The sequence below is a fragment of the Cryptomeria japonica genome, chromosome 11 (genome assembly GCF_030272615.1).
Source record: "Cryptomeria japonica chromosome 11, Sugi_1.0, whole genome shotgun sequence".
Lineage (NCBI taxonomy): Eukaryota > Viridiplantae > Streptophyta > Pinopsida > Cupressales > Cupressaceae > Cryptomeria > Cryptomeria japonica.
Genome location: NC_081415.1, coordinates 44,883,450 through 44,898,005, shown reverse-complemented (window position 1 = coordinate 44,898,005; position 14,556 = coordinate 44,883,450). Strand labels below are relative to the sequence as shown.

The 14,556-nt window shown below is 35.6% G+C and overlaps 1 protein-coding gene across 4 annotated transcripts in view; it reads left to right on the top strand.

The window, feature by feature from the left end:
* The first annotated feature begins 556 nt into the window (after positions 1–556).
* LOC131076788 (butanoate--CoA ligase AAE1) overlaps positions 557–14,556 on the top strand; it is a 70,810-nt gene continuing 56,810 nt past the window's right edge. Inside the window, exons 1-2 of one of the 4 annotated variants that reach the window (XM_058014109.2) lie at positions 557–665; positions 2,539–2,767. In XM_058014109.2, the coding sequence (XP_057870092.1) occupies positions 2,570–2,767 (198 nt within the window). In that variant the 5' untranslated portion in view covers positions 557–665; positions 2,539–2,569. The other 3 variants (XM_058014110.2, XM_058014111.2, XM_058014112.2) reach the window with 3 other exon arrangements.

Genomic DNA, 14,556 nt, shown 5'->3' with positions numbered 1-14,556 from the left:
GTTTTACTTTGATTAGAGAAAAAACTCCAAAAAAACCTAAACTTCTTTAAACAAGGACACATAGATAGGAAAAAGTAAGTTGTCTCTATCACTATATCTCTCCCTCTCTCTAACTCTCTCTCCATATCTCCTTCTCGTTTTCCATCTCCATCTACATATCACTACTTTCCTCTTTAACTATTGCCACACATTACATTGTATTGGATCCCTTGTTTTACTTTGATTAGAAAAAAAACTCCAAAAAAACCTAAACTTCTTTAAACAAATACACGTAGATAGAAAAAAGTATCTCGCTATCACAAATTTTTATTAGAATTTAATTAAAGTGTACATTATTCAATTGTCACCATATAAGTTGCACATTTATCTAGCATATGTAGATGTTGACACTAGACAAACCTAATATAAAAATGAGAATTGTAAAGTCCTTCTACAATTAGGCAACGTCTAGCACCCAAAATTTACCATTGACTGTATTAATTAATTGAAAAAAAAAAGTCATTATATTTTAATTTTTAATTATTTAAAAAACAGCATTAAATACGCGGTGCTAACGACTATTCATCCCTATCAGTTAGCAATCTATGATAAATAAATCACTGAAATTAGAAAGTCGAGGAGGACAACACAGGCGCCAAAAAGATTTTGATAAGATATTGAATCAGGTAAGGGACTATCCAAGTTTTTAGTGTTTTTTTCATGAAATGCAATTTCATAAAGCAGACAGTCGACTAGGCAATCACAGACATTAATAATCCATTAGGCAATTATTTCGGATACGGGATTGGACAATTATTAATCCAGGTTTTTTCTCAATGCATTTACGTTTTGCGAATTTTCGACATATTATAAGATCGAAGTTGATAATTCTGCTGAAACTAGCTTAAGAGTGCGTTTTTTTCGAACGAATTTGATCTTAATTTAAGCATTCAGCGCTTTCTGCGGGTCAGTTCAACATTTTTCAAGTATTTCATCGAATCTGAATTTTTTTATCTTAATATTGGTGTTAATTTCAGTAACGCGTTTCTACAGGCTAATTTGTTTTTTATTCAATTTTTTAATGAAATCGAAGAGTTTAAAGTGGAATTGATGACATTTTTGTTTTCTGCGGGCTCTGATTGTCATTTATTTTTGGTTAAGGTTTAGCCTTTTATCGAAATTTAATGTTAATTTCAATAATCAATGCTTACAGTGTGTTTGATTTAACATTGATTTTTTAAATTTTTCTGCGCAGACTTAGCTGAGGAATTTAAAGAATTTAATCAAATCTTGCAATATTATAAAGAATTTTATATGCATTCTGAAATCTATCACACATTCCATCCAATTTAAAATATTCTGTTATATCTTCAAAGTAGTCCGATAAATCTAAACCTTGTCGGTTTTAATTCTAATATTTGCTGGACAATTTGACCATCGGAGGTCGGACGAAAAATTATAACACAAGTACTGTTTTTCAGTAGGCTTCACATGTTTTTCATTTTAAGAAATTTTATGCCTATCCGTATTTTAATGATTTCCAAACAAAGCGGACATTGCAGATGTTTTGGCTGTGTTTTAATATATTTAATTATTTTGATTTTCAAACAAAATGGCCATTACAGATATTTTGGCTGTTTTTTTAATGTTTTAAATCTTTTTGGCTCTTGGAATTTCTGAATCATTTTGAAGATTTGTGCAAATTTTGAATTCCTGAATTGTTCAAATACTTTAAGTTCTATTGTCCTACTTTAATCACTCAGAACATAAGAATAGTTTACCTTCAGCTGAGTGACTTACTAGGTATTGGTTATTTCGACATTCGAGAGATAAGGAATGAGAAACATCATTCATCTCATTATCTCCAAATGATAGATTGCTTCTGATTCAAGCGAAGGGTCTCTGTTACGAGAAAAATTATATATTTTGTCTTCAACAAATATAGGTTTCTTTTGGTTCGAAAGTCATAAGTTTTGACCATTACTTGAACTATTGCTTTCCCTTGTCATATTGTATTATATTTGGTTTCTCTACGGAACTGACATCTGTACTCTCTGAAAATATTTAAATTTTATCAACTAGTCTTATCTTTGTAAAAGAGCTGTTAAAACTAAGTTATGGTTTGAGAAATCATTTTCAAATGTCTTGAATCTTGAATCTGGAGTTGAAAACCTTTTCTAAGATTTCTTTCTTATTGTCTGCATATAAGAATATATTTCCTTTTGCTCACATAGAATAAATTGTGCAAACACACTCCTTTGGAGTCCATGCACAGAACCTCGAGAACTTTATAATGTGGAGTCAACAGGAAAAAACCAAATTTTGCAATTCTGAATGTTAGATAATTTGTAATAAATAAGTTCAATGGCTTATTTGAGGTCAGCTCCGAAAATATAAATGCATTTTTTCATGTTTTCCATCCCTCTGTGATATGCAACAGGAAGGCATTTGGATTTCTTCAGCCTTCTTAGTTCTGGCTTATTCTAGTTATTACTTTGTTTCCTACTTTTCTGCTCTGCAGTCTCTTGTCATTTCATTGATTTCCTCATGATTTTACAGGGTGTGGTCTTGAAGCAGAGAATTTGTGGAAATGGACAAGCTTAATCGCTGCCCTGCCAATTACACACCTCTATCACCTATAGTTTTTCTGAAGCGAGCTGGCAGTGTGTACAGAGAGCACACGTCTGTTGTATATGGCTCTGTGCGGTTTACTTGGGCTGAGACACTTGACCGTTGCATTAGGCTTGCTTCTGCTATCTCTTCTCTTAATATTTCAAATGGGGACGTTGTAAGTAACTCTTTCCAACAACATATGGCAAAACCTTGTGGAGACAATGATTTTAATTTTGATTCCTCAAATATGCAAGGGAGTTTTACTTAACTTTTTTAGCTTATTCATTTAAAGATCTCATATTTCATGTCTCCTTGAATCTTTTAAAATGATGCATCATAATGTTTGGCTTCCCTGTTAAGCCTTACTTGAGAAATCACTTCCAATGAATGGGGCCGTAAAAAACCCATTCTGAGTTGATTCAAGTACATATCTGAATTAGTCCATGGGTTATAATACAATGCACATTTGGAATCCAAGAATTCAGGGCCAGGGATTGGTGAAAGTCCATGCTTTCTTTCATCTGCTTCATGTGATGTTTATTGTTGATTATTTATCACCTTTACTGGCTTTCCAGCCAGTTGGATTCAGTCATGTTGATGTTGATAATCAATCATGTGATTTTGCTGTGCTTACTCCTTACTAACAGGGGAATGGAAACATTGTAAAAATATCTGTATATTACCTTTGAAGGGGATGCCTATCATGTAGTCTTTTAAGTTTAATGCCTTAGTGACTTTAAGGTTTAGATTGTTATTTGTAATTGGAAACCTGTCAGAATGCCTAAAAAGTCTTTGAGACTTAAGTAGCCAGAACTTTTTAAAACCATATTTTCTCGAGTTTCTTAATTTACTTGATCATGCTGATTAAGGAGGTTTCACTTGATTTTCTTTGGATAAGCTATTTCCTATCTCCTGAATTCTCCTGAACATGACTGCATGTCACTATAACGATACCAGAATTTGTATTTTTTGGAGTATGGTGTGGTGAGCCTCGTTGAATATGCTCGTTTATCAGAACATCGCCTGTACACTGAACATAATAAACATTTGGCTACAGATCTGTACCTGTCTTGACTTTGAAATGTATATATACCATTTAAGTCATATATATACACAGAGAGAGAGAGAGAGAGAGAGAGAGAGAGAGAGAGAGAGAGAGAGAGAGAGAGAGAGAGGACTTTTGACTCGATTTTCTTTGGGATATGCTATGTCCTGACTCCTGAGTGCACTTTTCCATCTGCATCGTGAACTATAGAATGGAATTAAAGATAAACACTAGGAAATTAATCTGTATACCATGATACATCTGAGGTCCAACATAACTAATGAGGGACCAAGAAACTAGTGCTAATTGTAGTTGAAAACTTGAAACCATAGAAGCAGATATCTTTAAAATATCACAATATATTCCAATGATCTTTTCTCAGCAGGGTTCCTGTATTTTCTTGAAAATATCGTGACTTTTTCAAAATATCTTTGAGTGAAATTTTCATCAATATAAATTATTGGTGATATGTCACTGGTAGTGTCACAGTAAATTAGTTTCTTTTTTATATAAGCATCAGACATGCAAGGTTTTGGTCATTCTACTCTAGAACTTTTATTAACGGTTTATACACCTTGAACGGTGTAAGTAGCCAGTAAGTAGCCATTAAGATTTTCAGCTGCCATTATTGAATAGCAATAGATCTGTTGCCAAGGGACAAAACAATAATTGTTGCCATTACTTCAAAAATGAACGTGGTTATCTACAGTTGGGAAGACCCTGGTATAATTGGGTTTAAAGAACATGACTGTTGTTGTTGTGATTAATGACTATGACTGTTGCCTTTGATCACAGCAAAAACTGCTGTCATTATTAATGATTTGTGAACATAGTCATTACAAGATAAAACCATCAAATGATTATGCTATTCTTTGACTTGTCATTGTTGTTCCATCACAAATGTTGGTGCTGTCGTTTATACTTATCAATGGATATTGTTCCCATTAGTTCATTTGTAAAATAGTTATATGATTGAGGTAATTGCTTGGGAATTTTCATTGTTACAGATCAGCTATTAATAGTGTTGTACTTGTTGAGATTGTTGTCATCACTATTGTCTTTTGACATAACTCCTTTTGTGATTAGTAATCTTCTTATGATTACTGATCAGTAGTATTCTACCATTATTGTGGCCTATACATTCTTGATCATTATGTTGTTCAGTAGCATTGTTATTAGTGCTGTGATCAATTAATATGGGCATCAATAATGGTGTCAACATTATAGGAAATGCTGCTGATCAAAGTGATTAATATGAAATGCTGTTAAGATAAAACATTGTTGTCCTGAAATGTCAGGTATGAATGTTTCCACTAATGTAAACTTGAGAGGCATTTGAAGTTGTTAGGGAAACTTTTTTTGTCAGTTGTAGTTACCATTTTGTGTATAGTTTATTGTTTTCAACTTGATAGCTATGGAGAATGGTAGGGTTAATGAGTCGTATTTACCTCGGTTGCATTTGATTGCATTAAAGGTTCGTAATAATTCTAGAAGAGCTATTTATCAACATTGTTAAAGACATTTTTATTACAATTATCTGTAATCAGTGATCTCAAAATTAATGAGAAAAATCCATATTTAAATTCATGATGTACACTCTTGTTTACTTTCATTCTCACTCTCTGTAATTAGGATGGCTTGAAATGTAAACTCATCAGCTATTTCTCTATTTCTAAAATTTTACTGCATTTTTTTGGGTTCCCAATATTTATTTACCTTTTTTTCCAATAATATCCTGAGAAATTGGATATGTCTTTATCATTTAGGATACCAAAATGGTTGAAGCATTTCAGCTTTCCTCCATTACAAAAAGTGAATCTGTAAGTAACATTGCTGCACCATAGAGGTGCTACTCTCTAGCACAAACTGAAGTTTAGCACTTGAAAGATTTGGTGCATAAAGGATGAGACATTGCCAAACCAAGGTGCTGATGCTTGGCCCTAGATGTATGAGTCAGGATTGGCTTTACTTTGTATGGTGATGGCTTTGCCATGGTTTGAATTGGTGTGCATATGGCCATAATGTTGAGACTGACATGACACATGTTGCATATGGTACAAAAGTTACTATTGGAGCAAGAATTGGCACTGAAGGTAGGGTTTGCCAAAAATGAAGACCTTGTTGCAAAAGATGGATCTGGCACCATTTGGACCTTAGATTCCTGATCAGTTAACCATCAAATTGTGAATGTTCATAACATTGATGAGATGCAATGGACTGATCTATGCACTTTCAAGCTCATTGACCCTTATTGATTGCTACTTGCAGATTGTATGGTCCCTAAAGCCTTAATTCTTAATCTAGATGGTTAATGTTAGGAAATATTCACAACTTTGCATCCTAATGTACGTATTCATTAATTATTTTTGGCCTCATAGTAGAAATAGGGCATCCTACTTTGTGTTGGCATTATCGGTGTTATGTCCCCGAGTTTTTTTAAGGCTTGAACTCTTTATAAGAGTTTCGCCTGTAGACTAGTATTTTTTTCCAAAACTAAAAAGAACAGATTTGAGCACTGCTACTTTTGTAGTATTTAACAACTGGAAATTTGCAACAAACCCTTCACAATAGATATTATTCTTTGAGTTATTACATGAAATATTTTATCATAAAATGTATGTCAAATGAATAGACTGAACTTACAACAGCCCTTGGGACATATAAATTGTCTTTCACTAGTCTATAACCCCCTCTTGCCCTCCTACGTTCAGACTTGGGTAGTTGCCCTTCTTGGTTGGCTGCAAATGGGATGTGTAGGGTAGGTGATCAACTCAAAACCCTCGACAATTTGGTGACACTAGCAATCAGCTAGAACTAGATTGGATCTGTCCAGCAGCAAATCACCTTGGAGTGTGAGGGCAGCAGCAATATGTAGGTATGTGAGGAATTCTTAAGCAGGTGTTAGTTGACTATGGGTGCAGCAGGGCACTCTTTCAGCAGCAATCCAACAACCAATCCACTGGAGCTTGCTGGGCGATCTAATTTACCCTTGATTATTGTTGTTGGATTGTTACTTCTGATGTAGGAAACCTCTTGAGTGATGCACTCCAAAATGGAATGTCAACGATTGTACTTGTTGATGTGTGTTTTGTGACAGTCGCCAATGCAGAATAAAATACCAAGTATTTTGTCCTCTCTTGAATAAGGAAACCTCAAATGCTAAACACTGTGATCAATAAGGTAACCCCAAGGTTCCTAATGTCCGGTCTTGATGTTGCAATGAATAGTCTTAGTGAAATGATGTGATTTTCTGCTCTCACAAAGGGACTTACGCTTTAAACTTCTACAAAGCAACTGGAACTTGAACATCCAATATAACAATTTAGGTGATGCTTTGTTCCTAAACTAACTCGAACTCTTCAAACAAAGGTCAAAAGGATAAGGGTTAGAGAATCTAATCTAAGAACTAGGAACAATGATAATAATGGATAGTGCTTAGATCGACAAATTCCTTAAGTCAAGCTTTGTTTCACTATGATTATAACAACTACACAAAACTGATGCGATCTCCAAAGGTAGTGAATGATTTTCATTATTGTAAACATTCATCCATTAACTATTACTCCTCTCCTACTGCTACTCCTAACAACCTAATTACTTTTACAAATGAGAAGGCCAAGCCTTTTATAGATTTTGAGTTACAAATGAAGGAACCACATTGATTCTAAATCAACAACCAAGATAATTCAATGAAACCCTAAAGTGGGGTGGTTACAACTACCACCTCCATACAATTAATATCCTCCAATGAGAAAATTACAAGTATTTGAATACATATCCTTTTAAGTAAGACTAAGGACCAATGAGAAAATAGTTGTTATATTGAGTTTAATGCCTTCCACATGTCCACTTGTTGATGAGTCAGGTTCGATGAATCTGGACATATTGACTTGTCATTATTTGATTGATGAAGGATGATTAGAGGTCACCTCAGCTTGCATCTTGTAAACTTTCATCCTTCATCATGAAGAAGTCCTTGCATTTCTAACTTTGATTAACTCTTTTGATACTATCTTGTCCTTGGGCTACTGTGCATTTCATCTTCACCTTCATCTTTTCTCCACTGTTCCACACACTCATTCCTTGCATCAAACCTGAAAAGACAAAGAAAATACCTTAAATCATAATTTAAAAATGAAACCCTAAGTAAATGGAATGCAAGAAGATTATGAAAAAAAAAACTGAAAGTTCAAAGTTCTTGCATTTGTAATTCATATTGAAGAAGTCCTAAGAAACAATATCCTTGGCATCCTCAACAATTCATGAAAAAATTGTTTCACAAAACCCTTCAAAAATATGGAAACAACCCTTATCTTCACCCCCCTTTCACAAAATTTCCAGAAAATTGAACCCTTAGAAATTCTGATTTCACTTCCAGCAACCTGGAAATTGAGTTGGAAATCCCTGAGAAGCTGATGCAGGTCTGAAGAATGCTTAGGTTGATGAAGGAATTCGCTCAAATCTGCTCTCAATTCTGTCTTCCTCTTCACAAATTTGCACCTCCTTAGGAAAATTAGTTCCCAATCTGCTGGAGTTTGCTTACAGTCTGCTCCTTAGTGCACTTGAATTGGTTTTGAATTAATGTGGAAATTATTTTTTGCTCTCTCTCTCTCTCTCTCTCTCTCTCTATATATATATATATATATATATATATATATATATATATATATATTAATTTGTATTAGCCTCATGTCAAGTCGGCTAGGCTTGACTTTGTTCCATGCTAGGCATAGAGATATCATACAAATAGAAAATCCCCATCGGAGATTCAGGTCATTAAGAACTGCTCTTTCAGTTCATTTTGGAGATCACAGGTGGTTAGGAACTGAACTACACCTTAATTTCGAAAATTTTGGGTGGTCAAAAACAAAACTTTTTCGTTTTGCCCTTTCACTTAGTCATTCATTTTTGGAAATTTTGGGTAGTTAGGAACTGAATTCTCTTGTGGAGATCTGAGCTGTGAAAGAACTCAGCACCTATACTGAATTGCAAAAATAAGGTAGGGTTTTCATCCTAACTTCAGATCATGCATTCAAGGGTTTCCATCCTCATTTGCTTGCTCAAACTTCAACAAACAAAGTGAAAATCAAAGAATTAGCTACCCAAAAAAGCGATGAAGGCTTGTAGATATACCTCTATTTAGGACCCACTAGATGAAATCTTGGCACTGATTTAAATTGTTTTATTTTTATTTTTATTAACTATTTATTTATTTAGTATGTATATCTATGCTTAATGTTAAAAACATTTCATTTTATTAATTATGATAATATTAGATGTGGCTGGGCAAAGGGGGCATGACAGTCCTCCCTTCCCCAAATTGCTTGCCCTCAAGCAATTTCAGATTTGGATGATGAAAATATCCACTCCTTCCCATGCAGCGTCCTCAAGAAGAAGATTCTTCCAACATACCAAGTATTCTGTTATGACCTTGTTCTTTAATCTTCTTTCCCTCATGTATACGATAGCCTTGGGTTCTAAGATCACTTTGCCCTCATCATCAAGTGGTGGTAGCTCCAAAGAGGGGGTAACCTGCTATCCAAGTACCCTCTTGAGACATGATACATGAAATATGTTGTGAATTCTGTTGTATTCTAGTAGTTCTAATATGTTGGATCAAATCATAAAAGATAGGGCATCATGCCCATACAATGCTTTGAAAGGAGTCATACCTAAAAACATATGATGTGTTGAGTTGGAATAATACTTCCAAAGATTAAGCCATTCGATCCACATTGTTTTCTGCCTTGTAAAATAGTTCTTCAACTATTCCTCAATCCATTTGTTCACAATCTCTATTTGCCATTCGTTTGAGGGCGATAATTAGCGCTTGGAGTCAACTTTGTACCTGTTAATCCATAAAGTTCATGCCAAAACAAACTAAGGAACCTAGTGCCCCTATCACTCACAAGTTTCTAGGCAGCCTATGTAATCTAAATTCCTCCCTAAAGAACAAATCAGCTATTTGTGAAGCTTGACATTCTGAAGCTTTAGCATATAAATGAGCATTTTAGTTTTTTCGCAACCACAAAAATACAATCATTATCTCGCCCTCTTGGGAGACCGGTGATAAAATCAATAGAGATCTTTCCCTTTTTTTTTGATACGGTAAGGACTGCAATGATCAAGCTGGAAATACCTATACTGAATTGCAAAGATGAGGAAGGGTTTTTGCCCTAACCTTGGATCATGTGATCAAGGGTTTCCATCCTCAATTGCTTGCTCATACTTCAACAAACAAAGTGAATATCAAAGAATTATCTTCCCAAGAAAAGTGATCAAAACTTGTAAACATACCTCTTTGTTTAGGACCCATGGGGATTAATTTTGGTGCCAAGATTTGAATTGTTTTATTTTCATTTTTATATTAATTTCATATTTATTTATTATTTAAAATGTATACCTATGCTTAGTCCTAAAAAATCTCTTTATTTTGTTATTTATGATAATATTAGATATGGTTGGGCAAAGGTGACATGGTAATTTTCCATGTGTTGGATAATTATATGAGCATCTAATGTCATTATGATGTGTAAGAGCATCTTATGATGTTGTAAGATGGGAGTTACTTGTAAAAAATTCTATGATGCATAAGAGAATGATTATAGGAGAGTTACATTGAAATCTCAACCAGCATTATGATAGTTTTAGAGAACAAAACAAATTGGGGTGCCCAAGTTGGAATAGTCAACAATGACAACTTTATGATAATTGTAAGAGAATTTTTTTTTAGGATGTAGACCACCTTGAAAATGGCCATTGGAATTTATGCCATGGAGGTTTAGGTATCTGTTGTGACCAATTCACACATCGCCCCATTAGAATGGGGACCCCCTCTTTTGTTTTTGGTTTTGTTCTCTTTGCTTGTTTTTCTCTCTGCTTTTAGGATTTTGAGTGAGTGAGTGGTTTGTCTGAGCTAGCTGGATTAGGGCTTCGCCTTGGAAGCTCATTTTAAGGTTTCATTCAAGTTAAATCTAACCAAGTTTTGAATTGTTAATAGTCTACCTAAAGATTCAAGATTGTCGGAATGAAGTATACCTTTCAGGAGAGTCAAATTGGTTAGGTCCAGGATAGCATAGGTCTCAGGTCAGGTCTAGATTGAAGGAGGGTTTTGCTTGTCAGGGTCCTGTTTGTTTCTGAGTCTGAGTCAGTTAAGCATAGTCAGTGAGGAAAGGGAGTTGATTTGGTTAAGTTAAACGGAGAATGAAATGAATCAAGGGCCTGAAAATGTCAATTTCGCTCCTGACCCTTCCAGAGGGTCCAGAGCGAATTTCATCCTAAACACAAATTTCTTGTTTTGAGTGGACTTGCAAACAGGTTCCTGGCCTTGAAAATGATCTGACTTTGCCTTGCGAAATAGTTTGAAACTTAAAAATTGAGCATTTTAGCCTAGAATGAAGATTTCGCTCCTGACCCTTCTAGAGGGTCTAGAGCTAAAATCTTATTTGAGCTTATTTGTCACTAATTTTGGCTAACTTTTTATGTGCAGGGTCTCTTGGAATGAATATTGGACGTCACTTGATACATTTGAAGATTTGGAAGCATGCAAAATGATGAATTTTGGACAAGGAAGGCAAATTCGCTCCTGACCCTTCCAGAGGGTCCTGAGCGAAATTTTGAATAACCCTCATCTTGCAATGAAAAAGGTCAAGTCTGTGGCATGAATGAAACAAGAATAAATTGCTTTTGCCTATTGAGGTTGTTTTGACTTGGAAAAATGAAGGATTTTGCCTAAAACCAAATTTTCGCTCCTAACCCTTCCAGAAGGTCCAGAGCGAAATTTCTTCAATCACCTGTTTTCCTTGCAAAATCAAGTCAAGCTTGGGTTTGGATGAGAGAGGAATAGTGTCTTCTTTCTTGGAGAGGTGAAATCAGCTTGAAATGATGATGGAACAAGCCTAAATTGAGAAATTCGCTCCTGACCCTCCCAGAGGGCCCAGGGCGAAAATCTTAGTAGAGGACATTTCTTGTTTAGTTTGGGCGAATTGGAGTATCAAAGGCATGATGAAAGGTGGAGAGAACATGATGAAACCCCTAGGCACATTTGGAGATGAAAGAATGAAGGAGTTTTGCCCAGGAAAGGCAATTTCGCTCCTGACCCTTCCAAAGGGTCCAGAGCGAAATTCCTTATAAACACATTTTGTGGCCTTTCTTGGACATGAAATCCTATTCCTAGCACAGTGCAAGATGAAATCTTACTTAGCAAAGAAGTTTCAAGGTAAAAAAGTGAGAGATTTTGGTCAAAATTGCAAAATTCGCTCCTGACCCTCCCAGGAGGTCCAGAGCAAAATGATCAAAAACACCTATTTTTTGCAAGATCAAAACGATTTTTGTGGTTGGAGTGGATATAAGGAAGTATGTTTTGCCCTTTGAAGATAATTTGGATAGTCAAGAAGATGCAACCAAGCCTAGAATGGGAAAATCGCTCCTGACCCTTCTAGAGGGTCTAGGGCGAAAATCAAAAAGCCTGTCTTTTCCTCAAAAGTTTGAGCAAAGCTGAGCCTAGGCATGGGTTTAAAATGATGTTTGGATTGCCTTGAAGTGAAGAGGGATTGTTGAAAGTGAAAATTTTGAAGCCAAGATGGAAATTCGCTCCTGACCCTTCCAAAGGGTCCAGAGCGAAATTTCCAAGTCCTACTCTTTTATTGCAAATTCAAGACAAAATCTTGCTATTCATGACTTAGGTGGGAGAAGGACATGATGTTTTATGCCTTAGAAGTGATTTGAAGCTAAAGGAATGAAGGAATGTGCCTAAAAACTCAAAGTTCGCTCCTGACCCTCCCAGAGGGCCCAAGGCGAAAATCATAAAATCAACATATTCCTTCTAAGTTTTTGCTAAGGCAAGGATGCACTAAGGTAGAAATGACCATTAATGAGTAATTTTTTGCTTCAAAACTTGATGATTCTAGGCCAAGGAGGAAAAATCGCTCTTGACCCTTCCAGAGGGCCCAGGGCGAAAATTTGAAAAATCCCTATTTTACCTTGCAGAAACAAGACTAACTTGGGTGGAATGAATAAGGAAGAATATTGCCTAGAGATGAGTGAAGGATTCAACGAAAGATGATAAAGGAAATAGCATAAGGAGGAAAAATCGCTCCTGACCCTTCTAGAGGGTCTAGGGCGAAAAGCCCTAAAATCACACTTTTCTTCCTAAGTTGAATAAAACTAAGTCTGGAATGCAATGGAAGAGCCTATTTGGAGTACCTTGAAGAGGTTTTTGAACTTTGAAAATGAAAATTTTTAGCCCAATTGTGAATTTCGCTCCTAACCCTTCCAGAGGGTCTAGAGTGAAATTCTCCTAAATGCATTTTTTCCTTCAAAATTTTGGTGAGCCAACTCAGTGATACAAGGAAATGGACCCTGGAGATCGATTTGGAAGAGTGTTATGATCAAGCTAAGGTGGATTATGACATAGGATGAAAAATTCGCTCTTGACCCTTCCAGAGGGCCCAGGGCGAAATCCACATTTTCACCTAATTTCCTCCTATGAAATACCAAAATTTGAAATGCAAGACTTTAATTAGGTATGAATTGACCCTCTAGGAGATTTTGGAATCAAGGTATGAGATATTCAGGACTAAATTGAGAAAATCGCTCCTGACCCTCCCAGAGGGTCCAGGGCGAAATCATTAGCAAACTTCATTAGGCCTTGATCAAACGTTGATATTCTCCAGTTTGTACTAAATCACCAAATTTGCTAAATTCGAAACATTTGGGAGGATTAAATTAAATTCACATTAATTAAAGGCATTTTTTAAATTAATTTTTTAGGCCTTGAAATAATTAAAAATTTTTACCTTGGAGGCATTAAAATTAATTTTAAAAAATTAAAAAATACAAAATGAGCGCTCAAAATTCATTATTATGTCTTTATAGGCAAGTCGGCCACCTTTTCAAGGAATTTTTATTTATTTTTACCCCTTATTTGCCAAGTCGGCCTTGAAGGGATTAGGGTGAGCGCCCTATATAAAGGGGGAGTGTTGTTTCAAATTTCAAATCATGCATTCATTCCTTCTAAGTGCGATTTTGAGAAGCAAATTGAGGAGTGAAATCCAGCAGATTGGAGGCTAAATTTCCAGAATTTGCTAAGTGTTGAAGGATAATTTCCAGATTTTGAAAGGCTAGTGAAGGGCGAACTTCTTTTGAAGGTTAATCAAGGCAATTCATCCAAGAAGGCCAGCAATTCAATCCTTATCCAGCAAGGTCTGATCTTGTTTCTTCCATTTACCAAGGCTCATAGTTAGGCTTTCAAAGGAGAAGGTATGAGGAATCAAATTATTTGAAGTTCTTATTCAAGGCTTGTTTTAATTTCATAGCATTTTTTTTTTTTAGAAAAAGGTCTAAGTCTTGAAAGTTTGATTCCATTAATTGAGAAATAAGGAATTCTAGATATATCTTGAATCTTCCCTTTGAAGAGTCTTAATTTCTACACTTTAAGGTATGATGCTTAAAGACTAATTTTGAAATTCTTGTGTAGGCATCAAATGGCGACCCCCAAAGGCGGAGGAGCTACTAGTCGGCAGGTTCTCATCAAGGAAGATCAGAGGAGCGAAGAATTGGAGACCAGGATCGTGTCCAAGTGGAGTAATATCGGAGATACCAACTTAGGAAACTTCAATGTGAAGAAGTTTCGAGAGGTCCCCTACATTGGCAAGCCATCACCTGTTGCGAGGAGGATAATTGAAAGTGGCATCATCAAGGCTGCAGGTTTCCCTCCTGCCGTCAAGTGTCATGAGCTGATGATCGAGTGTGCACGCCACTATGACTCACAATCAAGGACGATCGTAACTAAAGACGGGAACATCTTTGCTTACCTTTCAGAGGAAGCTATAAGCGAAGCTCTTCATCTTCCAGACCATAAAGATATGATTTACAAAAGCTTAAAGGAGCCAGGTCGATCTATGAAGATGATCCTGAGA